This window comes from Phalacrocorax carbo, chromosome 2 (assembly GCF_963921805.1).
Source record: "Phalacrocorax carbo chromosome 2, bPhaCar2.1, whole genome shotgun sequence".
NCBI classification, from domain to species: Eukaryota; Metazoa; Chordata; class Aves; order Suliformes; family Phalacrocoracidae; genus Phalacrocorax; species Phalacrocorax carbo.
In genome coordinates this window covers 60,361,443-60,388,260 of record NC_087514.1, presented here as the reverse complement: position 1 = coordinate 60,388,260, position 26,818 = coordinate 60,361,443, and the positions used below count along the sequence as shown (strand labels likewise).

The window sequence follows — 26,818 nt, the reverse complement described above, 5'->3', positions numbered from 1 at the left end:
TAATTGTCACTCCACATTGGTCATATATACTTTTGTTGATAGAATTCATAGCTTTTTAATTGATCCTTTTTTTAAAGAAAGAAGTTTTCATTTCCTTTAGGAAGTAAAGAAATTTGCTTTACCCTAAATTATGATTATAACAACGACTATTATTATTATTTGCTATTATTACTGTTATTATTACTATTACTACAAGTTTCCTTTTACTGGCTGATGACAATGCCAAGCTTTCTTTAATCCATGCAAGTATTAAGTTCTACTGTGTCTGTAGAGATGGTCATTGCTTTTCTTTTCACACAGCTCCAAAATAAGCAAGTTACTTATTTAGGTCTCTTATAATTAAAACATCAACTTAATTCTTCACACTGATCCAGTCTATTGCATTTGAAATCCTGTTCATTCAGACCTTGTTTTTCCAGTTATGATCTCTCTCATGGACATTCTGACAAAGAGATTTTCTGCTCATTGAAAGATCTTTAGCCTAATGCAGGATACAAGTACGATAACTGTATTCAAATTCTGACAAGTTTTCCTGTGTAAGGGATAAGGACAAAATAAGTGTTGCCCACCGTCTTCCCCAGCTGCAGCCAAAAGATTTTGCTTCACCCAAAATCTTCAGTAAATATTTATGAGTCACTGATTCCCAGAGTGGCTTTTTAACATGTTGCTCCCTTGCAAAACAAAACACCTGTAATTTCAGAAAAATTAAAATCATCCATACTGTTATCTTCCAACAGCAACATGAAAAATTCTCTTCCTTGTCTTTTAAATATATGCTGAGGAAAAAAAACCCAAAAACTACCACAACACAACAACCCAAACGTAGTAAGGAAGTAGAAATAAGACTATTAACAAAACTAAAATAAAAAAGAAGGGTTATTTGATGAAAGAAAACATGTGAATGGCAGCTCTAGGTTGAAAGCTGCCTAAGTGTTTGTGCAAGAAAGGGTAGGCTTTAAAGCCAATACAGAATCTATGAATCTTATAACAAGCAAGTTAGGAATAGCCCAATGTAGCTGGGTCCTTCCCATGCCACTTTATATATGACTGAAGCCACCAAAGGTATTCCATGCCTCCTAATAAGTGTTACAAATTTTCCCTTGCAATGAGAGTCCAGCCAAATCTCTGCCCTACATATCAAATTCTGACTTAAGCAAAAGTGGTTAGGTAGGTCCTGCACTCTCAGTATTATTTCTAAAAAGGATGTGTGCTACCTTTTATATTTATTTAAAAAATAAGCCAAGCACTCTTTCATTGCCTATTTTATTATTATGGATGTTGGGATTCAACAAGACAAATGTAATCCCACAAAGAAGTATTTTTGAGATGACTGTGACAGATCATAAGCTTTGGTAAATTAGCAACGACTCTGATGATTTCACAGGAGGAATAGCAATGTGAAACTGCTGAGTATCTAGCCCTTTATCTCTGTGGTAGTTGCTTTAGCTGCCATTTCCTTTGGCAAAAGACTCAAAGCTATGAGCACAGATTCCATGAGATCCAAGAAAATAAATGTTTGCTCCAGGCAACTAGTGAATTATAAATTTAAAAAGCAATGTATGAACGAACCAAACCTATAGTTTGAAGTGAACAGGTCAGAAGCAGTGACACTAGCACCTATCATGAGGCATATTTTAACTATAATGAATAGTCTTGTGAGTGACATACTTCTGGTTTAGACAGAGCAGACTGATATATTGATAGTGATACAGGTTTATAGATATTTAGTATTCCTGGAATGGTTTAAGATTCTTTTATTTGTTGGAAAAATGTCTTCATTATGGTCCTTACCCAACAACATGTCCAAGTTAATGTCAAGATTACTGTTGCTGAGAAACTTCTTGCCTACTAGAGTAATAAATTACATTGTGGGAAGGGCATATATTTCTCAGAGCTATGCCATGTAAGTGATTTGATGTGTTGATAGGCAAGGGCTTCTGGGAAGTGTTTAGTAGAAAATCATGGAATCATTAAGGTTGGAAAAGACCTCTAAGAACATCAAGTCCAACCTAACACTGCCAAGTTGACAACTAAACCATGTCCCTAAGCACCACATCTACACATCTACCTCAAGAGATAGTGACTCAAACACTTCCCTAGGCAGCCTGTTCCAGTGCTTGACAACCCTTTTGGTGAAGAAAATTTGCCTGATATCCAATCTAAACCTTCACTGGTGCAACCTGAGGCTGTTTCCTCTTGTCCTACTGCTTGTTACTTGGGAGAAGAGACTGACGCCCACCTCACTACAACCTCCTTTCAGGTACTTCTAGAGAGAGATAATGTCTCCCCTCAGCCTCCTCTTCTGCAGGCAAAACAACCCCAGTTTCCTCAACCTCTCCTCATAAGACTTGCTCTCCAGACCCTTCACCAGCTTCATTGCCCTTCTCTGGACACGTTCCAGCATCTCAATGTCCTTCTTGTACCAAAACTGAACATGATATTTGAAGTGCAGCCTCACCAGTGCCGAGTACAGGGGCACAATCACTTCCCCACTCCTGCTGGCCACACTATTCCTGATACAAGCCAGGATGCTGTTGACATTCTTGGCCACCTGAGCACACTGCTGGCTCATGTTCAGCCGGCTGTCAACCAGCACCCCCAGGTCCTTCTTTGCCAGGCAGCTTTCCAGCCACCCTTCCCCAAGCCTGTAGCATTTCCTGGGGTTCTTGTTACCCAAGTGCAGGACCCAGCACTTGGCCTTGTTGAATCTCATACAGTTGATCTCAGCCCATCAATCCAGCCTGTCCAGATCCCTCTCTAGACCCTTCCCACTCTCAAGTAGATCAACATTCCTGCCCATTCTGGTGTCATCTGCAAACTTACTGAGGGTGCACTCAATCCCTTTGTCCAGATCATTGATAAAGATATTAAACAGAACTGGCCCCAAAACAGAGTGCTAGGGGACACCACTTGTGATTGGCCACCAACCAGATTTATCTGCATTCACCACAACTCTTTGGGCCCAGCCATCCAGCCAGTCTTTTACCTAGTGAAGAGTGCGCCAGTCCAAACCATAAGCAGCCAGTTTCTTGAGGAGAATGCTGTACCTGCAGATCTTCCTTCCCTTGGTTTCAGGTGACATATTTATAACCATTTTTATTACATAAACAAAATTTTTTTTTAGCCTAGTCTACACACAACTTTTGTGCCATGAAACTAGTGTAGTTAGGTCTGGCTTTTCCTCATCTGTGGTAGTTATAGTAATATAAACTTCTGTAAATGCAGTAAATGCAGGAAAAAAGTGCCTTAGAGTAGCAAAGTTTGGGGTTTTTTTTCATATGGGAATAAGCCATACTGACATAGCTTTTATATCTAAAGCCACAGTAATAAAGTGGCTTTAGATATATACAGTAAAAAAGTAAACTTTTATAACAGAAGCAGTACAGTTTCTGAGAGTACAAAATGCCTAAGGAATTTGTGCAAGTAATACTTGGAACAAAACTATAAGCTCAGTCTATGAAGTCCGTCAGCAGTAATGTGTTTAGACACACCCAGGCAAAATCAGTGTTCTTTGCCAATATGTGTTTGGAGACCAGTGGATAGAACAGCTCTGTTGTTCCAAATTCAAAGTCTCAGCTTTCTGCTTTGGCTAGGTTCAGGTATCAGTGTCCATTGCAATTACTCCACATCTAGCAGTGGCAGAAATATTTTTGAAGCATATGAATTTTGGTGAAATTTCCTCCCAAATCTTCAAAATTTCAAAATACTGAAGAAGAGGAAAAGCAAGAGAATTTCTTAAAGGATTGTGACCAATTGTTGTGGTATCTATGATGTTAAGTGATGTAAGAAAATGGAGCCACCGCCTCTAGCTGCTCCAGCCCAGGACCTTCCTGCCTTGCCACTGAAGCCCAGCCCAGCACCCAGGGACCTGTGGCCTCTGCCCAGGCTCAGGGATGTGGCTGATATTTACCTGTTTGCAGGCTCAACCCAAGCTGAGCACCTGTCCCAGAGACACACAGACACAGAGGACACTGACACAGCCAGTCACACAGATTGCTACAGACAAGGCACTGCCTTTAGCAGCACCTACATACCGAAGACACATAAACCACAAGGACAGACAACCAAGTCCCCTCCTCCTCTTTGTCTAGGGAGGCAGGCGGTCACTGGTGCAGGCGCACACACATGCGATACTCTCCAGGTTCACAAGCACACACACACTCACGGATCCCTTCAGTATCCACACAGACCCTCTATCCACTCTGTCCACTCCCCTGCCTGGATCCCAGGTGCTTTTATCCACACCATGGGTCCCCAAATCACCAGCTAGTCCATGCTCAATGCTCTTTGGCAAACCCACAGCACTCACACACTTGTCCTTCATGCACCCCACATTTGCAAGTTCACCCTGAGTGTACCAGCATAGATGCCCCTGAGTGCCTGGCCTGGATCCAAGGACCCCCTGCTCACTGTTGAGTCCAGCTTAAAGTTTGCTAATGAAAGCACAAACACCCCCCCCACACACCTAGTTTGGGGAAGATACACTCATGCCCTGCACCCACCATTCGCTCCAGTAGCTGGGATTAATGTGCCAGGGGCACCCACACCCTCATCTGACTCCAGTAGCTGGCACAAATTTTCATTCACACGTGTGCATATCTCACCAGTAGCTGGTACTTAGTCCCTGCACTACACATACACATGCAATGATAGAGAGTTAGGTTATTCAGGGAGATTGCTAAGAAAAGAATTAATAAGATAGATGATAAGACTGACTGGTGATCAGGTGCAGGGCTCAGCCAGAGAAGCTTACTGTCTGGCCCTGTTTTACATGCTACCAGCCCCTTTATACCCCTTTCAGTCTGCCCGCTCTTTGCTCCTGCCTGTGTGTCCCCCATGTGTCTGTACAGCTCCATTGATTCCTATGCCCCTCCAGGTCTGGGGGTTCCGCTGGTTTACAGTCTTATCAGTTGCAAAATCCCGGTTGATCTACCTGGAATTGTCACCCTGGGGTTCCTGGATAGCCCATCAATTATTGTGAGGTTTGTTTCTTGTCACTATCTCCATGTTTGCTTTGTCAGGTCTGTGTTTTGGTATTTTTTGTTTCTGTTTTCCCCTTTTTCCCCCTCCGTTTCACAATTGACAAGGTCCTCAATCTGATAACCTCGTAGGAATAAACTTTCTCACACTCTCATGTGCCCCCATCATTAGTGTGTCTGACCAGGTTTGGTTCTTATCACCCCCTTCCTTATAATTTGTCTCTCAGATTTATGTCCCATATGTTCTTGTTTATGGCTTCCTCCTTTTATTATTAACTCTTGTTGCACCGAATAAGGTCTTTGACCAGATACCCTCAGAGGAGCAGACACTCTCCTTCTTATACCCTTACACATGACTAGTAGAGAAAACTGTTCTGTGTGAACAAAACCTCACTCAATTTCTTCAGATAAGATTTTATTTTTTACATTTAAATCAGTTTCCGACTTGGTAAATAAAAGAGTGAAAAAAAAAAAATTACATGAAATGTCCTTATATATTTCAAGATATACTATTCTAATATAACAGGATGGATTGGTGGGAAAAAAAAAAAACAACAAAACAAAAAAACCACCACCTTTTGTGAACAGAACCCCAGCAAAAAAAAAAAATGTCCTTTTTTATATATGTATAGGATACATTTGAACTCATTATAAAGAATTAGTATAAAATGTGTCCATAGGTCTCACTGACTGTTTTTTTCTCTGCAGAATATAAGTAAAATTTTAAAATTTTCTAATGCCTAGATTATAGCTTTTGAATTCTGTCTTTTTTTAACCATCAGGAAACCCTGAAAAAATTTCAGAAGCAAATGTATATATTCAAGTTCTCGATGTTAATGATCATGCACCAGAATTCCCTAAATATTATGAAACATTTGTTTGTGAAAATGCAGTTTCTGGCCAGGTAAGTGTGAAAGAATTAGCCATCAGTTTTCTCTTTACAATGAAGATTTGGTCTGAGATGTTATTATTTCCTTTAATATTGATTATTTCAGAACTGTGAGTACAGGCTGTATTTTGTCTACTTCCAAAATCAGTTCAGTTGATATATGTAATAGACTGAAATTTAGATTTCAGAAGACTGATATGTATTTTTCCCCATTTAAAACAAAATTGATATATCTCCTTGTTTGTCTACCAAAACAAGTAATAGAGAACTACAGACAGAAATTTCTGAAAAAAGAAAAAAAAAAAAACCAACAAAAAAAAAATCATAAAACATGGATTTGATTCATGCTTATGTCACAGAAGTTAAAACTAGGCCTGGTATTTACAGCAACAGCATAATGTAGCTGGGAAGAACCAGACTCAGAGTCAAACCAGATTCATTGTGTTCTTTGGTTATAAATCATTTATTATGAACTGAATTCAAAACCTGTCTAGTTCAGTGGAAATCTGAAGATCTTTAAGTCACAGCCCTTGCAACACCTTCCCTAGCTGGCAGTTTATGGGATTTCCGTATTAAGCATCCTTCCCTAGTGGTTTTTTAAAATTTCCTACTCACTCCCCGGGCAAATGGGGTCACATCAGTCAGCTGCCCTAATGCCCCAGGTCCACTGCTGACTGTTTTCCTCCGCCCACTTTCCTCTACAGCTTTAGATTTTTTTTCAAGTGATGCAGTTCTACCTCCTAAGCCCCAAACTGTGCAGTAAGCATGCTGCCAGGCTCCACAGAGGAATCTAAAAGAGAACTGAAAGAAGGAAAACAGGATATTCAAAGTTAAAAAAAAAAAAGGTACAAAATGAACAACAAAAAACAAACAACAAAAAGCTATAGGCAGAAAAATCTGTCTATATGGTCAGGGTTTTTTTACCATTTTAAAACATTCTTGGACATACAAAAGAGACCTTTGGGATATTTGTGAAGGTTCCATTCAAATGTTTTGCTATGTTTTGATGTCTGAATCACAGAGCCTTTCTTTTTACACCAGTTTGGTTTGCTTTGACCTTGATCAGTCTGCAGGTAAATAAAGCTTTCTTTGCAGCAAAAGTAATTTCCTTATAGTTTGTTCCATCCATGTATATATTTCTCTATCAGCAGCTGGTTTGTTTGTTCTGTATTTGGTAATTTTCCACTCTGCAAAGGCTACCTCTGGTTCAGAGATACTTGGAGCAAGCCATTTCTTTTGGTCTTTGGGTAACTCATTGGCAGATCAATACACAGGCAAATGCCACTTCATGTTCCTTGTCTTCAAGACACCATGAATTAAATATGGAAACTTGAGATGAATATTTGTAAACCATGTTTTGGACTTGCCTACAATATAAAATCCCAGGTCATTTATTTCCCGTTTTTATTATTTCATAGTTGCTTACTGATAAATAACATCCGTCTGTTAGCCCATTAATGTCTACTTTTCAATAACAGATTAAATATATATATATTAAGTATTTTGAAGATCACTGGAGGAAATGGCACTGTAAAGAATAGTAGTAGTAACAATAATAACAATAAACTCTTTAAGCATAGGATACAGAATTATTCCTGTTTAACACTGTAATACCTGAATGAGGAATGAGCAGGATATTTTTTCCCATTTTACAGACAGGCAAAATTTTACTTTTTTTTCTTTTTTTTCTTTTTTCCATTGCTGTAGGTTTTTGAGAGTCATGGGCATCTTCAGTTTAGCCTTTGGAGACCATGACAGTAATGTTAAATAATCTGCTCATTCACAAATGATCTTAGGAAGAAGAGAAAATTGCTACTAAAGTGCATAATTATCACAGTCAAAGTTTATGAAATTTTATTCAATGTTTGTGATTTAAAGCAGGTTTGATAGCTGATGTATCTCCTTCAGTGCTAGTATTCTTTTTCTTGTTTTACTTTTTACTCACAGAAAAAAAAATATACTTTATTTTCATCAACAAGAAGCCAAAAGGTTCAAAAATCATTTTATAGATGCCCTGGTTGTCCACTGAATAACAAAATTTACATTTCAGAAGAATCAGTTTAAGCAGTTGAAGGGCTTAATCAGGACATTACATACCCTTTTATCTTAGCCATATTTCTGCAATCAATTCCAAACAGCTCAGGAATCTGCTTACATGTTATGAGTTGAGATCAAAGCTTGTATAGATATTCTACCCCATTTCAATTTCTGAAGTAGCTATCTCTATCCATCTATCTGGAAACGAAATGCTGAGAGAGAGATATTCTCAGAGATGTTCTGCACCTTTGGAATTCACTTACTTCCCTGATCTCAGCTGACCTGTGTCTACTTTCATGGGATACTCCAAAATATATTTATATCACCCAGATTATAGTGTTTAGGCAAAAGGAAGGAAAAGCACTGCAGAGAGAAAGATACTGTCAAAAAATAAAGTTTCTTATTTGGATTACTTTTTCTTCATGTCTGCCTGGTTTACAATAAAAGCAACACAGAGTTATGTGTCAAATAGGTTATTTTTACATAGCCTTAGAGTATATGAGGCTATGAAAAAGAATGTGAAACACATCATGAATAAAACTAACTATTTTCCTAATTATCCGAATTCAGAGACAGTTAACGGTAGCTTCAATCTAGAGAAGCCATATTGTTTTAAAGTTCTGTAGAAAGGTTGGACTAGATGATCCCTGAGGTCCCTTCCAACCTGTGATTCTGTGTGATTCTGTGATTCTGTATTTTCTGAAAGATTATAAAAATTCTTTGTCAGCTTTTATTCAATAGTCTTGATCTTCATGTCCCTTTATGGTGGTTTTGTGAGAGTTATGGACATGTTTGGTTTAGCCTCTGAATGACATTCAAACAAAAGGATTACATTTCAGTCTGTGGGACTATAATTTGAAATTTGACAATAGAAATGGAAGTAAAGAAGATAGGTGGTTTTTGGGGTAATTCTAAATCCATTCATTATGTTTATAAGACATTTTGAATGGATTTTTCACTACCCCTTTCATGTTAAAGTTCTGTACTGCCCTATAATCCAAGTCAGCTGTATACTAACCACAACTAAAGTTTTCTTTTGCACATTGAAAAAACACTTTCACTGCACCGGCAGTATTAAACAAGTTATTTTAAAAATAACTCAAACATGAAAGTTGTTATATAAAATAGAATTCTATCTTACTACAGCTATAGCTAGTATCAGATCAAATAGAACAATAAGATACCCAAAACCGGGATTCCCTTTTGATCAGATCTTTTGACTTTATAACTGTATGTAGACATATAAATGATGACCACAATGTGGTTTAATTCTGTATAGTTACCCTTTAAGAATGCTTAGAGTAGCTACAAACTGTTGAATTCTAGAGTCAATATTCCATAAAAATAATGAGGACACAAAATAGACTAAATCTGCCTCAAAGGTAACACTAGAGGCATGCTAGCAGGAATGGGTTTGTCCCAGAAAGCTTAATTTCCAAGACATTAATAAATTAGCCTGCAACTGAAGCCTGAAAGTCTGAAGTAAGCTATACCAAATGTCTTACATCATATGTAAGCAAGCTGACCATCCAGAATGTACCTATTTTTAGGCATGGTAATTTCAGTCCTTTTCATGGATATTGGCCTTTCTTCGTATCATGCAGGAAACATTTCAAGTGAAGACAAGCTACACTGGATGCGCCTACATTCTGAATTAATGCTGTCTTCTCTACTGCGTACTTATTCTGGCAATTCTGAATTCCTGTAATTTGGGGATCACATATGCAGTGACTGATGTTGCAGCTTCCTTAGTAATTTTTATTAGATCCAAAGAAGTGACTATGTATGCATAGTACTTTGAGATAGAGATACCAAAAAAACCCCCAAATTTACTTATTCAGTATTTAGTATATAATAAAATAATAATCAGTTTCAGTGAAAGTGAAGAGTATTCATTTGATATTACTTCTCTACATGATGAAATGTTGACAGAAGAGACGAGGGGAAATCTTTAACCAATTTCTAGGGGTATATGATTAATGTTAACAACGAGCAGTTAGCTAAAACAGATCTGTTCTAACAAATCATGATTTAAAATGATTTTTGATAGCAAAGAAGCAAAAGTGATGGGCTAGTAAGCCAACATATATTATTCTGCATCGCTATGTTCTCGTCATCATTTACAAAAAGCGTCTGATCAGTAGTGATAAGAAAATAAAAAGTTAAAAAGAAAAAAAGCAATGAAAGCATCCCTTAGAGTATAAAAACATGGTGAAGCTATGAAAGCACCATATATTCTAGGAGGCCCTTACGCTAAGCTACACCTGCAGATGCACTGAGTGTAACTTGTGACATTTTGACACAGTGAGCACAGTGGCCCACGGAAAATTCCTTTTTCTGTTTTATATGGACCATGATTCAACAAGATTCTCTCATAGCAGAATGGAACAGGCAGAGTTTATCAGCATATACAAACAAACATAAAAAGGCACCTAAGTGTCATGGCATGAGCTTTATAATCATTATTCCTTTGCTGAGATGTACACCATTTTATTTCCAGTTGAGCAGAAACATGTTACATACAGACAGAGAAATCAGATCAATATTGTGCCAATTTGCTTTTCAAAAAAGAAACAGAAGCAGTCAAAAGGAGAATCTTGGTCTTGAGGTAGAAGGTCTACCTGGAAAATGCAGGTGGTGACTATAGTAATGAACATTTTAATCTTTTACCTGCACTGAACTCTGACGGTCATCAAACATTATTAAGCAATGACAAAAATCCTACTACTTATAAGATCTCTGCCAATTTGAGCAAAACCAGTTCTGTACTCCCAAAACAGGTGAGGGATCAGATCTTTCACATCCTATAGAGCACAGCAGAGCTATTGAAGGATGTTGGGTGGAAAACAAAACAAAAGACGCTAAAGCAGGAAGAGAAAGGGGGCAAATCTGTTCCTGCTTCCTTCCACCTGTCTAATGGGAATGGTAAGACTATATTTGAGTGTGGGACCACTCACAAAAGACTTCTGATTTTACACTCAGAGTACTCGAGCATCAAAATTAACAGTACTTGTTGTTCAGGTGGGCAGTCTATGCCTTAAGCTGAATTTGGTAGAGAGAAAGTGCTTAGAAGCAGAAAGGACAGTAACAGAGAAGTTTTCTTCTTCCTTCTGTACATACATGCATAATTCCAATTCAGTGATACTACTTGGGGTTGAGGAAAAAAATTTCAATGAATTTTCATCAAGACTAGCAGGCAGTCAACTGCTCCATACTCCGTAAGTTGTTATCCGCCAGACAAAAAACACTCAGCTAGAAATTCAGTCCAGAATCATTTACAGAAATTCCCTTCTATAAAAATAACTAATTAATGAGGGATCAGAGCTGTTAACGATATCTTAGAGTCCCCCACTGATGATATTTGTTAGTTGAAAGTGCCCACTAATCAGATGGATGGGGAAGCTGAGTACAGCAGGCCGCATCTTTTTGTGACCTTTGATCAAAGGAACCCCTGCTGTTCCCAGCAGTAATCTTAGTCTCTTGGGAAAGAAACAGTAAATGAGGCCTACCCACCATGAACTTAAATCAGTTTTTCAATAAAAAAATCGAGTTAATTAATCTCAGTTTTAAAGAAATGCATATTTTTGAATGGACTGGGGGATTATTAAAGTTTCTAGACTAATGAGACTTGAAATAAGAAATTTTACAGCAATTAAATTCTAGCCTAGTCAGTATAACAACTGTTATAACCTTGCAGAAGTAACACATAATTCACTCTATTTTCTTTGTTTACATACTAAAATATAGGGGTTTTTTAAACCTTGACTCACAAAGAGTAAGTGCCATTTTTCAGTCTGTGATGCCAGTTTCCCTAGTGAAAGGCTAGAATCTTCTAGGTTAGACGTACAATGCCTAGGAAACCAGAAAATAAGAAAAAGTTTCTTTCTCTATGGGTGATTGTTCCTTTAGACTCAGTAAAATCAGAGCTGCCTATTGCTCTCTGAATATTTTATAGACTCATGAACCTTAGTGGAAGTGATACAGTAAGAAATAAACAATAAGAGCTTGCCCTGTCCTTATGTTCCAAATAATCCCCTGCTTCTAGGGTGAATGCTTAAAGGCATGTGAATATGCTTAGAATAACCATAGGAGTCTTAGGTTTGTGTAGAAGAGCACAGTACAGATCAAAACAATGGAAGGAAGGGTTTTATCAGCTAGACACATACTCCTTAGAATTATATTGATAGTATCAGATATGGATAAAATTTATACATTCTGTATGAAAAGTAATGGAAATTAATAATGAAATGGGGAAAAAAGTATCTAATTCACAACTGCAATAGTTTATGATTTTCAAACATGATAGACTCTTACTAATATACTTTCCAAAGACATTGCTAATACTTGGTTAAATAACTATTAATCAGAATGAAAACTGAAAGCATAAAAATCACATCAATAAATAATTGTTGGGTTTTGGGGGTTTTTTGAAAGTAAATAGATAATTCTTCTCTGCTAAGTTACTAAACTAAAACATAAAAAATAAAAAATAAATTAAAAAATCATATGTGGCTAAGGTGTCTTTGTAGGTTAATTACTATAGTACTAGTCATATTCGGTCTAGCTTGATAGACCCTGAATTTTATGGAGAGACATTTATCCACACAAAGCTTTTTCTTGGCTGCAGCCATGGATGTTTTACTATCAAATCATCATCAAAGGCCAGCAAAGTCTTTTTTCATTTTTTCAGGTATATAGCAGAATATTTTAATGAAAATGTGCCACTGTTTGTGTTTTAGACTGGATATATAGTTTTGTTTTCTATTGCTGTTCATATTGAGTGTATTCTGAGAAATATATTCCCTTATAAAAATGAATTCTATGATTTATTATCAGGTAATATTAGGGATCAGTATTGCTCTTCACTGATTTCTTGACCTGCATGCCTATACCTGTATTTGCATCACATTAGCTATTTTGTTTGCTCTGAGAAAAGGGTAAAAATTTCCTCAAAGAAGCTTCATCTGTTGTACACTGTCACCAGGTAGATCACTGAGCAATCACTCCTTTCATTAGTGGCAATACAAAAATCTCAATGGTCCTCATTTTTCCATAGAGTGAAAATATGTATTTGAAATAAATTTCACATATTAAAAGGGCAGAGTGTTAAGAATACAAAGCTTCTGGGGTATAAGCTACATTTTTCACTCTGCTGTGATAATTTCATCGAACTTAGCTTGCTTGAAAAGAAAAAGAATGTGTGCTGAAGTCTTAGGTCTTTGACTAAAAAATGCTTTAACTGGGAAAATTTTTTCAAAGACACAGATGGAAGGCTGTAGTCACTTCCCTTGACTTACTGCTTTGCTTCTAAAGCACTGCTTGTAGCACTCAGATGCTTTCTGGTTTGGATAAAGTTGAGGCTTCAAGTCCTTCGGGTACAAATATCTACAAGGCATGAGATTACCAATAAAATAGAGACCAAGTTCAAATCAGACACTTTTCTGAAAGTAGGTGGACTTGCATCAGTTTGCTTTCTCTCTGATCAGCAAGGATATATGCTGATGCCCCGGTCATTAAATATTTACTGATGAAAGTAACAAATATAAACTCTTTTTAAGCAGAAATGTTGCTAATTATGTTAACTGTAGTGTGGTTGTTTATTTACAGAGATGAAATATTTTCTTTTGAATGATAACTGTTATTTTTTATTTTATCTTGCAATGACTATCTGGTTTGACATATTTGTAAATGAATGCTATTCTGCTTTCTTGAGAAAAAGCAGCCAAGAAGTTCCATAATCAATCTGTTATAATATCCAGAATCAACAATTCAGCACATGAACTTGTCACCATATCTCACTCATTGTAGTTGCAATATATCAGTAGAATGATGTCAATGTGTTTGTGGGCTGGAAGGAAATGGGTTTCAATAGAAGGATTTGTTCAAATGTAGAATGATATAATTCTCACCTTGAAAAAAAAGGACAAAACACTGTATATATGATTACTTTTTTCATTTATGGAAATTTCATTTACCCCTTGTCTTTTGGTCCAGAATATCTTTTACATTTTCACAGGATTTTAATGTCTGCCTCTCTCAAACAGATGAAAAATAAAAGCAGGGTATTTGTAGAATATGAGTCTTGATGAGATTGTTGACTATGGGATGAGTATATTTGTGACTGCATGACATGCGCTCAATTTGTATTCACAGGTCACATCTCCAGCATCAGCAGTTTAACATACTTGATATGTTCTTTTATTTTTTTAATGAACAGGTAAATGTTTTTATTCTTACACAATTCTGTTTATCTGTGTTTCCAGCTAATTCAAAGCATCAGTGCAGTGGATAAAGATGACTCAGCAGAAGGTCACCATTTTTACTTCTCATTGGCTGAGGAATCCACAAACAACTCACATTTTACTGTCAAAGATAATCAAGGTGGTGTCATTCATGTAGCTCTTTAAGACCTTCCTAATAAAAGATGCTTGCTTCTACTGGTCCTCACACTATCAGTTTTATAAAAAATTTCACGTAAAAATAAATTGTTGTTGTAAGATATGAACAAGTCATGAGGTGCATTTCAAAACAATTCAGTAATACTAAACAGTTTATTTCCCTTTTTCAGCCATGTAACAAAAACAGTAAAAGACAGTTTTATTTCAAGGAAAGGAAAAATGCCAAGATGAAGCGTACACCAGTATTCCTAAAAAATTATTTTCTTAATGTAGGATGTGGTGGGAAATGCCAAGTCTCTTGTTAAAATAGTTCTTGTTAAGAAACCAGATAGCCAGAAAGAGAAGATTGTTGTTAATAAAAGTCTGTTACTTTATCACTTCAACAAGACCAAAATTGTAAACACTGATAAATACAAACAGAATCTTGTTTCCTAATATATTTTAACCTGCATATGCTCATTAATGTTTACATCATAAAATGTCTTCTATATGTATTTTAATGTTATTCAGAACTGATATTGTTGAGACTCTTACAAAGGGTGATATAGAGGGATATTAAGCAAAATCAATCTGAGGTGAAAACATAAGTGCAGTATCAGACGGAACTGCGGGGAGGATGACCGCTTAGAGTCAGTCTGCTGAGGCTGCAAAGAAGAGCTTCTTCAGAATCAGCTAAAGTACACATTACTCGTATTGACATTGCTAATTATTTGACTGTTCCAGCTAGGTGAATAAATCAATGGAAATAAGTTTTGGAAAGTTTAGACTATGTTAAATGGCAAACTACTTCTCTCAATATCTCCAAAGTTAATGTATTAGTATGTGTTTCAATTCCCAACTTCATTAACCTCTCACTCAGTGTCAGGAAGAGATAGCTTATTACATTAAGGTCAGACTGTGTAAACGCCACTAGCCTTTGCTACCTTTGCTCATTCTGCACAAAGTTTGGGCACAGCCATGCACAAGGCAATACATACAGTTCCTTTTGGTGGCTATTAACGGTGAAAAATACCAACCCACCTTTTATGACATGGTGAGGTCAGCCCTCAGTCTCTCCCTTGCTGCTGCATTTCCTAGAAATGGGTTGGTGAATTGGGATAGTCCTAGGCAAAAGAAAGTGAGACTAGAGATCTGGGGTGTTTTACCTCAGAGTTACCTTCTGAATTTTGACAGAAACCTAGAAGAACTTAAATGTGAGGGAGTTAACCTCAGTAGACTGTTTGGATAGATGTTTCATACAGATAATGGTAGAAACATTTTTTTTCTACAAATATGTATGCACACATGCAGTAATTCACCCTGACATGATAGAAAATTCTTATACGTAAACATTTATAGATGTTTCTTCTTTATATTATACACAGATTTAGACAGGTCTAATTTGTTTTGCAGCAAGCTAAGTTTCAGATTTGAATTAGTTGATATGCAGCAGGAGCTGAACTTAAGTTGCTTACTAGGTTTTGTACAGAACTGATTTCTAAACATTAATAGTTAAATACAAAGCAAGGGGAGAGCCTCTAGCAACTTTTCCCTAATTTAGACAGCAGGAGCTCAGCTAGCTCCAGTTTTTGAGCCAGGGAAAGAACTAAAAGACTATTTCAGCAGACTTTTTTCTTGTTTTTACTTCTTTCCCTTGCCACCTGCTTTCTCTGTATGCTGCCAGACACACTTTTGAAGTGTTTTGATTGGTAAACTGTCTACATTTCATCTGTGAACTGCTGGATTGGTAGCAGCTGGTTACATGGAACCATTTTAAGAACCAATTAGTTAGTCTGAGCAGGTGTCAGGTACTGAACACAGTGGGATTTTTTTTTAAGCTCTGAACATTAAAAACAGAGCTCCTAGGTCAAATTTTATTATTGTCCCTGGAATACATAAGTCAAAAATAAATGCAATTATTCACGATTGACACAAAAAACTCACCACATGCCCATGCCTGGTTTTACTTTTTTAACTTTGTTAATATGCATTTTTGCACAGTACCGTTGTTTTTAAACAGGTCAGATTCCACTGGAGTTTCATTGTTGTTGTTAATAAAGTGATAAATGCACATCATGCATAATGATTTATCTTCTAGATAACACAGCTGCAATTTTCACAGCAAGAAGTGGCTTCAGAAGGCAAGAACAGTTTTCTTTCTACTTGCCAATCTTAATTCTGGATAATGGAACCCCACCACTGACGAGCACAAATACTCTCACTATCACTGTCTGCGACTGTGACACCGAAGTTAAGACCTTCTATTGTCGATATGGAGCTTTCATGTATGCCATGGGTCTGAGCACAGAAGCTTTAGTTGCTGTTTTGGCTTGTATACTGATACTCCTAGGTAAGTATGAGTACAAGAAATTACTTTGTTTCCTTTTACAGTAGGCTTGATTAAGTGACAAAGACGTTCCCTTAACTGGAAGCCTGGAAGTACTGTGCTGTTGAGAAAAAAATGCAGTAAAGCAAATGTCTTATTTCTTTTCTGTTTTCTTAACTATAATTCCTTCCCCATAGTTTTCAGTAGAATTTGAATTCTAACACAATGTCCTAAAAGTTGGCTTTAGTTGAGTCATGGTCCTACTTGTTTGTATTGGTCCAAAGACTGTATTGAACCCAGGTAAAGCTGAAGACAGTATTACACAAGGAAATTGGCTAGTATAAGAATATATTAGAAGGAGCAGTATCCTACTTATTCTGCCTTAGGTATGCCAAATGTAGAGCTAAGATCAATATAAAATAATAAAAGAAAAAAAAATAAAAAAGGATGCAATACTCAGAAAACAACTCCAGAAACAGGAAGTTTCTCTGTCAATTAATAAGGTTGCACCTCCAGACAGCCTTTTCTTCAAATGTTGGGTGACACCTTTTCCTTTCACGGGACACCAAATTAGCCTCCATTACATTTGGGATCTTGTGGATGTGAAAAGTGGGTTTGAGAGTGTTTTAAATGCACAGGAGCTGTGCTTGTACCTCTGCAAGGGCCATGCATAGGTGGCAAATGAAACTGCAAACCAGACCAACCACCCAAGGCTGGCTGTACCTGCACTGCATGAGGCAATGGATGCTGCAAGATATATTGGAGTGACAGCACTCAGGGAAACAACTTCTTCACCTGGTGAAGCATGAAGCTATTGCTGCCAAAAGTAATTTCCTTTTTTTTTTTTAAGCAAAAGGATATTCCTGCAGAATTTAATGAGTGATTTGATGACACTGAAACATTATAACAGCAGACACACTGTACTAATCATTCCCCAAAGGCTAAATATCCATCCTGAAAGTCTGCATCTGTCTAAGTTAGTGAGGTTAAGATATGGAGGTTCTGAGGCCAGGAAAGAAAGAGAAGTGAAAGAGCTAGGTAGGTTTGTTATCCAAGGGAAACTGACTGACCTTAGAGCTTCGTCACTGATGGTAGTCACAGGCCTCAAGACCAAATTCAACCTGATGCGAACAAAGCAACAGGGAAAGGCTTCCAAATCCCTGTGGCTTGTGTAATAATATGGCATATCCGTGTTATGCTATAAAGCAGTATATTTCATAAAGCATCATATCTAAAAATACCACTAAACAGTTGATGGCTTTTGTTAGTAAAACCATTTTTCCACTAATGAAACTACAAAAAACTCCGAAGTAAGAAAATGAAGATAAAATCAGGATTTCACTAAGCAATATGGTATCAAATCATTATTATAAATTGTGCAAACCTAGCATAAATTGTTGTTCAACAAAATTTTTAAATAAAATATCAGAATCAAAACAAGAAAACTGAAGCATAATATCTAGCTACACAATTATAATGTCTGGAAAGAAGTAATAGTAACAGAAATTACATTGCCCTAAAAAAAAATCTTTCACTTAAAATTATTCTCTCAAAGTACATGTTAATGAGAGCAAATAAAACTAATATTTTTAAACTCCTATATCACTGAAATACAAAACATTTTTAACTAAACCCTTTTTTTGCCATATGAAGGACATCTATGTAAAGAACATTCTTTTTTCTACCCTTATTATACAATATGACCTCTACCAGTTTATAAATAACAGCATACAACACTGAGCGTAACATCATTAACTACAGAGAAGTTGAGGCTTGAAAATGGAGGCTTGCAGCTCTATTCTGATGCTGTATTTTGATTTGCTGTAGTAGCAAAAGAAGACAAGAAAGACAAGTTCAATAAAGCTAATGGAACTATTTTGACTTTACATCAGTGAAAAAATGAAATTTTACAAGTTAAAAATCACCCATATTCTGCATTATGTCCACAAGGTTATGGCTTATTTTCCATAGCATAAGGAATAGAAACTGGCTGTAATTATTTCCTGTTGTACCTTTGACCTCCTGACTCTTGGTGAGAGCTCGCTGAAATTTCTCCTCAGATAGAACCCTATAATTCAGTCCTACACTTAAATGAGTTGCCCAGAAGCAGCACGCATACCTGTTAATTATGAGTCAACATATTCATATGGCTTTGGGCTCTCAATATTAGGTGACATGCAGGAAACTGCAGAAACAGAATGGCCTACAGAAAAATACATGTGACTTTTTTTATCCCTATGAATAAACTGAATAGATAGGGCAAGATTGAAAACAATGGAAAGGTACTTCATAATTATTATGTCTAGATGGGAATCCTCTTGGGCAGACACTAGCCATTTCTTGACTCCATAGCAAAGTCCAGGGATGTACTAGGTCCCCTAATTCCATCTCCTGATTTCCAACAGAGAAAACAGGAACATACAATTGGATTTGTGGTTTCTAGACTCTGCCTGACTCAGAGTCACCTTATTTATATCTGAGCTTTCCTTGTCGCAGGCAATCTTCAGTAGGGGCACTTGAAAGCAGCCCCCTGATCAAAGTCCCTGCTTTAGACCTGGCAGTAGTGTGAGCTTACAGGAATACCAGTCTGCATTTCAAGTTCTCTCTGACTGTTGCAGGATATCTGGACATGGTCGCTTTGTGTTATGCACTTAAGGGGCTGAGGATCAGGCAAATTGTATTATTGCATTATCCAGGCCATCAGTGGAATTATTAATCAGGATCCTCTCTCCAGATGGAATAAACCTTTGATGTCTACTAAGCCTATGCATATCACAAAAGTCAAAGCAGGTGTATAGATAAATATATTAATCAGAAAGAAAATGAAACTAATCAACCACACTCTTTACAGACACATATTTTAAATGCATTAAATTTTCAAATGTATTTTTGTGATTATTTAAAATGAAATAATAAAATTTCTATACTTAATGTATTTGCCACATATTGGAAATCTAAAGTTTCATTTTCTTCTATTTTCCTGTATCATCATGTATACCATTAGAAGAGTTCACCATAAAAAGGGTTTGGAGAGTTGAAACTATCTGGGTTTTGTAAATACATAGGAACATTTTAGAAATTCTTGTTTCCACTTTTCAAGTTTGGTGTTGGTATGTCCCAATCAAATGAAATAATATACAGTAAATATGTAGAAATGAAGAATTACTTCAGGTCTCTCATATCCCTAAGTGAGGTAAAATCCTGTCATTGTTGGTAGTTGTATCACATTATGTCCTGAGTAAAAAATTACAGACCACAAACTACTTACTAAATAGAACTGTAGTAAGATTTAGTTAAAAACTGAAATCAGCACTCTCTGTGAAAGTCATAGACTATTTCAAAGGGATCATTCAGCTAAAAATTTAATGAAGTAGAATTAAAAAATAATGCTTTCAAATAAAATTTAAAAAAGCTTTCATAAATGAGAGAAACAAGCTGCTCTGATTCATAGGCCTTGGTAGTAAACACTGCTACAACATCACGCAAAATTTAGTGATAGTCTTCAAATTTCCAAAGCAGCATAGCAGAAATAATTGAACCACACCCTGCATAGTCTATGGAACTGAATGATTCAACTAACAGGAGGACATCTTGCTCATTGCCTAATTTTTCATTTGATATTCCTGGGGCTTTGATCTGAGAGAGAGAGATTAAGAACTTAAATTCTGAATGTGAAATTTATATATTATGTGATAAACCAAAGCAGTTTCAAAAAACATAACCTGTGTTTCCATCAGTTTCGAACTCCCATCTACCAAAAGAACTGCTCCATTTCATTCGCCTATTTTATAAGTCCCTTTGTAGCAGTTTTCCCACCACATATTATGCTATTCTCAAAACCACAGAAACCGTAAAAATTACAGCTCTATAAATTTGTTAAGATAGCTTCACTTTGCAATAGCATTTATATCAAGAAATATTGTCATTTTTTAAGTCTGTCCAAGCACATTCAAAGTATCTGGTTCTGTTTACTTTTTTTCCTTGTTTTTCTCTCCCCTGCCTTCCCCTCCCCTCCCCTCCCCTCCCCTCCCCTCCTCTCCTCTCCTCTCCTCTCCTCTCCTCTCCTCTCCTCTCCTCTCCTCTCCTCTCCTCTCCTCTCCTCTCCTCTCCTCTCCTCTCCTCTCCTCTCCTCTCCTCTCCTCTCCTCTCCTCTCCTCTCCTCTCCTCTCCTCTCCTCTCCTCTCCTCTCCTCTCCTCTCCTTTTTTCTTTTGTTTGTCAGTGTTCTTTTTGGCAATTGTAGCCATAAGACAGCAGAGGAAGAAGTCTCCCTTTTCAGAGAAAATGGAAGAATTCAGAGAGAACATTGTCAGGTATGATGATGAAGGAGGTGGTGAGGAGGACACAGAAGCCTTTGATATTTCAGCACTGAGGACCCGGACTGTTATGCGAACACACAAACCTCGGAAGAACGTCACCACAGAAATCCACAGCCTCTATAGACAGTCTCTGCAAGTTGGCCCTGACAGTGCAATCTTCAGGCAATTCATTTCAGAGAAGCTTGAAGAAGCAAATACAGACCCTAGTGCTCCTCCATATGACTCACTTCAGACCTATGCATTTGAGGGGACAGGCTCTTTGGCAGGATCCCTCAGCTCTTTAGGTTCAAACATGTCAGATGTGGATCAGAGTTATGACTACCTTACAGACTGGGGACCTCACTTTGAACAGCTTGCAGGCATGTACTCTTCTCATAGAAATGCAGGGGATTAGTTACTCCTTGGTCTATTGTTTTATTTTCCTAAATCTCAAAAATGAAAAACACCTATGTTTTTTAAAAAAAGGAGATCATCCCACATTTAAGCATGAAAAATAAAAGGCCAAGGGTTTGGGATGGTTATTTTTTTTGGGGGGGTGGGAAATTCTTGAATGTAGAAATCTTTTGAAAAATTACACCAAGTGTGTCATGAGGCAAGGGGATGGAGACTCCCATCTGAATATACCTCATGGCTATTTAGGTGCCCAAATGCAAACTGTGCTGCTTTGGATATCTAGCCCCCCTTCTGGATACTGAAAACCTGGGTCCTGCAAGTACAAAAGGAGGAGTAGAAGCCATAAATGGATATTGTAAATATTTTGTCATCAATAAGCTTTAAACTGTTTCCAAAGTTAAGACAGATTTTTGCTGTTGCAGTTGAACATACTCATTAACCAAAGTTAAACATACATGTTTGTATAATGCTTCATTATATAAATATACTTGTGTGAAAACGTAGACCCTAGATATTCTAATACAATTGTCAGAAGCACTCACAGAATCATCTATTTATTGTTCTTAGGATGATAAAACTAAACCAAATGTCTCTTCCTCTCAATGTACAAATAAAGACTATTACAACGGCAGCAAGTATTTGCTGCCATTTTAGTTTTTAATGGAGCTATTGGAAAATATATAAACCAATTCTTGATTTAGCAAATAAGACAGAAAAAAAGAAATCAGTCCAAGTTAGAATCAATATTCAATGTAAATACTGCAATTGACCACATTATATATTACTGTACTTAGAACAAAATGCTTTCCAAATACAGGCATTTTTCCTTTTATTAAGAGTTTAAAGGATGACTGATTTACCAGCACAGATTTATTTTTTTATTGTGGAATATAAAATTATCTGCAGTAGTCAGTTTTATTATAACAATATTAAAATGCTAAGCTGATGGTTATAAAACTTAATGTATAACATTAGATAATAAGATAATAAAATGCTTTAATGTTAATCCATTTTTGAAAATGATCCTGAATCATTCTGAGAGACTCAAGTCAGATTTCAAAATTAATTTTCCACTGTATTTTTTCCAAGCATTCCATAATGAATAGAAATCTGTCGCAGAATATTTCTTTAGTCTTACTTATATCACTACCCAACAGCAATTTTGGATCTGAGGGTCATAAAATATGTTCCAAATGGTCTGCGTGGAAAAAGCAACCTGCCTGTTTTTTATTCACGTCTCTTCCATCAGGTACTTATTTTACAGAAATTACATCATGTAATCAACTGATATATTTCCATGGCTAAAAGCTGGCATCAGGATAAAGAAAATTGTGACTTTTTTTTTTTTGTTCCTTTATTTTTTTTTAAAGTAAGATTTTAGGTAAGCACTACTGAATTAGAGAGAGCCAGGCAAAGCTTATGCAAGGAAAAAAACAACAACAAAAAAACCCCAACAAACAAAAATCAGTAGTGTAACATACAAACTCTGCAATGTTTGCTACAATTGCTGTTCACTGAAGAAAACCAAGGCATATAGGCTTAGTGGGAAAGGTGCCAGTGCAGAGTTTAAGTTCCTGTCAGCTAAAAATAAAACATGTGGAGGAGTTTGAAAATCAGGAGAGATTTCCAATGTGAGGTTTGGTAAGGGCAGAAACATTATTCATGATATTCATAGCTGGAAAAATACCAGGGTGGGTGTGGGGGTGTGTGTGGGGATTTATCCAACCAGGTGCAGATGAAGCAGCATCTGCTTCATAAGGAAAATCTGGCTTTTGCCAGTCTCATGCTAGGATGCCAGTATGAATGAGCAGCTACAAAACAGCTTTAAAAGATTCACAAGTAAAAACATTGTATTAATGACACTAACATTTGTGTTCAATGACTCCCAAACAGATGTGACAAAACAACTTTTATTTGAGATAATATTGTACATATCAGTAATTTGTTCCATGGTGAAAAAACAACTGTACATGTACTGTTTGTTGGAGATGGTGAAAAGTACATTTTTAGGATTAGGTCTATAGATTTGTGCAGGTTATACCCTAAACAAATCCGTATTCCACAGACGGTCCCAGTGGCATTAATAGAATTCATCATGCTTTCAGGTTGTATTTAGCACAAAAAGGATAATAGTGTCTGATCCTTTCTCAATCCAGAGATTTTGTCCATTTATGTGGGGAAATAGCTTTGAACACTCAACCATATCTGCACTTTTATTATAATTGCCTCTTTTTACTGCAAGGAACTTAAACAATAAAAGATTTCTGCAACCAGTGCATACCACTGTCATGTAATTTTTGTACCCCATGTATGCCATTGTTAGTAACTTCTACATGAAAGACCATAATGGCTTACAATAGATCTTAAATGATCTTTAGCTGAAAAAGCATAAGACTGAGCTCTCACAGCAGAGAAAGGGACTGTTTTGCTCTGAAGAGAGAAGTTATTCCTAGCTGTTACTGGGCCACATCTTATTAGGTTCCTGGTATTCAATTTAAGTCAAACCTGTCCATCTATTTCCACATGTGAGAAAAGAATCAGTGAACTGACCTGGTAAATTCACACTTCTTTTAACATATTGCACTTAATATGGCTGAAAAATATCTGCAAAATCTTTTGTAGAGGTGTCTGCTAATTTAAAGGAAGTAAACATTCTGAGGAAGCCAAATTTAAATGCATAAGGGATATCACAATAATTAATAGTATGAAATTAATAAAGGATAAGAGTTCCTGATGATGCGATCTATTAAACTGTGGAATGGTTCTCTCAAGAGAATCCTCCATTACCTTTATCTTTTAACATTTGTTAGTAGCTAGAATTATCTATGCTATTGGCCGAAGTGAAGAATACAACTTTGGTACCAGATGGTATATATATATTCAGCTATGTATTACCTGCCTGAGGGAATATAAGGATGACTTACTGACTGGTCAAAGGAACTATAGTCATACACATTGCTTTTCTGTATGAGTGCTTTGAAGAGGTGTTCCTGTATATTTCTTTTTCTGTAACATGGTAATGAGAAAGGCTAAGAACTGGTGAAATACTTAACAAAAGATTGGCTTCCTCTTTTAGACCTTGCTCATAGGGATTCAGTGTTGTGTTATTGGGTTTATTATTTAAAAGCTAAGGAAAAGAAGACTATGCAGATATTAATAAATGCTTAGCATTCAGATGTTTGAAGTTAAAAAACAAACGAACAAAATCACTTGATTGCACATTGCAGCTTCAGACTCATTGTTGTGACTGGAAAAGGATACTTTGTTTATCGATTCACCCAAAATAAAATGTTCATTGGATTTTCATTTTGTATATCATGATGTAGGTTTTTTTATTATCATAACACTGAGAAGCAATGCTGCTTGCCACTGAGGATAATCGTAGTCTTTAATTCAAATAATTTTCCTACCTCATTTTCTCACAGATACTGTCATTACACTCCTAGCTTTGCTTTCAAAATTTGCATTGGAAATATGGTTGTTTTAACACTCATTCTTAACTGTATGGGGTAACCCTGTCAGATGAGAGTAAAATATTTTTGAAAAGAGACTGTGCATTTTCTGCTTCAAAGTCAGTTCTAATATATGCTCTCTGAGGAGTAGAAGTTGAAGATTACGCGATTTTACATTCTGGCAAATATTACATTTTACTTTTGATCCAGAAAATCAAAAACAGAATAGAAGTAATATGAAAAAAATCAGTAGCTATTAGTAAAGTCTGTGAGATTTCTCTACCAGAAAATTGGTAAACCTACATTTTATAAAGAAAAATAGAGTGGATAAATGTTTATTTAAAAAGTTGACACATATTACAACAATATTTTGGATGCTGTCATCTTTTTTCAGAAAAAAATTCTTTATGTATGCATCTATATCAGCCTTATTTCTCATACACAGAGTCGAAGGAACAGTAAGATTGAACTATAGTGCACAGAAGGATAAAACATACCTGCAGAGAGATTGCTTAGATCAGTATGAAACAATTTACCCACAGCAGATAGATAATAGCAATAGCCAGAAATATGCATAAGACTCAAGAGGATATCTGCCATCAAAGGCAGTTACATATATGGCACTAAAAGCAAATATTAATAAATAGATTTAGAAACCATCATTACTTCACAAAACTCTACAATATCAGAAACCAGAACAGGATATGAATGGCTTTTAATTCCCCAAACATTTTAATTGTGATCTAGACAACACTTTAATAATATCACAGTTTATAATCTAAACAATAGTCCATATGTGGAGGTTCAAATAGGATTGGTTTGTAGAGAAACAATAACATTACGAATGTCAAAAATATCCCCCATTGATAATAGTGAAGATACCTGAGATATAAGCAAGGACTGGATGGCCTCAAAGACTGGAGAATAGAAAATGGATAAAATGTAACAGCAAAAATAAAGATCATCCACTCTGGAAATAGTTCTTTAAAAAAAATCTGCTCTTCTACTGGGCACTTATCCAATAGAGTAATTAAACAGGACAAGGATATTCTAGCTGCTAAAATAACTATGAGCTGCCAAGAAGATTCAGCCCAGAAAAGCCAAAAAAAAATCAAATATGAACCAAAGCTCTACTAGATAATACAATAGACAAAAGAAAATTTTGACCATGAAATTAGATTGGGATTAGATTATATAACTGTTTAACTACCTGACAGCTCGTTCTCTTTGTCAGACTCTGATCAGCCATTTCTGAGAGTCACAAATTCATGTAAACAGTGATCCAAAGGTAGTTCTAATACTAATTACTATTAAAGTATTTTCATTGGACAAAATCTTCTTACCAATTCATTATTTATTCCATATATACAAACTCTTCGGCAAGGCCAGACAGGTGCCAACAGATGTAAAAGAGGTGATGAAAGAAGTTATCCTTAAACATCTCCTTTTAGAATTTCAACAGTTTAATCCAATATGCATACATTTCATTATACATAGTCAGTGAACCTCATTTCATTGGTTGCAAATACCAATTTACTTACGTCACTTATGAATTCAAAAGTTTACAATGACTTTACAAATATTTTATGAGAATTCTTAAAGATAACAGTGACTTTAGTAATACTTTATCTAGGTTCTTGCTGTCAAAACAGCTTATTCTCACAAAAATCTTACCCCACCTTTGCTATCACTGAATATAAAAACGTCCTAGGTAGCTTCTGAAAGCATTTACATCCACTGCAGTCCTTACCCAACCTTAGCCACCTAAAAATCTGTGTAAGTTATTCAACTTCCTTCCCATCCTGTGTTGCCACTCCCTCAGACATCCCAGAAGTTCAAGGCAGGCTGGACACTCTCCACAACATTTTGCTCTGAGCATTTTCTTGATTTTCCTTTTTGTGTGCTCCTTTAAAAAAACAAAAAGCACCCACAAAAACCCAAAACCAACCAGAAACGGATCTTACCAGGAGTTTCACAAATTATGCTGTAATAAAAGAATAATTTGGACCTTTATTTTCCCTTTACAGGGTACAAAATACCTTTATAGA

The 26,818-nt window shown here is 36.3% G+C and overlaps 1 protein-coding gene across 1 annotated transcript in view; it reads left to right on the top strand.

The window, feature by feature from the left end:
- CDH19 (cadherin 19) overlaps nucleotides 1-24,612 on the top strand; it is a 73,424-nt gene extending 48,812 nt beyond the window's left edge. The window contains exons 10-13 of the mRNA XM_064443081.1: nucleotides 5,762-5,883; nucleotides 14,169-14,286; nucleotides 16,381-16,632; nucleotides 20,829-24,612. Coding sequence (XP_064299151.1) covers nucleotides 5,762-5,883; nucleotides 14,169-14,286; nucleotides 16,381-16,632; nucleotides 20,829-21,319 — 983 coding nt within the window. The 3' untranslated portion in view covers nucleotides 21,320-24,612. The remainder of the gene's footprint in view (nucleotides 1-5,761; nucleotides 5,884-14,168; nucleotides 14,287-16,380; nucleotides 16,633-20,828) is intronic.
- Nucleotides 24,613-26,818: the final 2,206 nt, after the last annotated feature.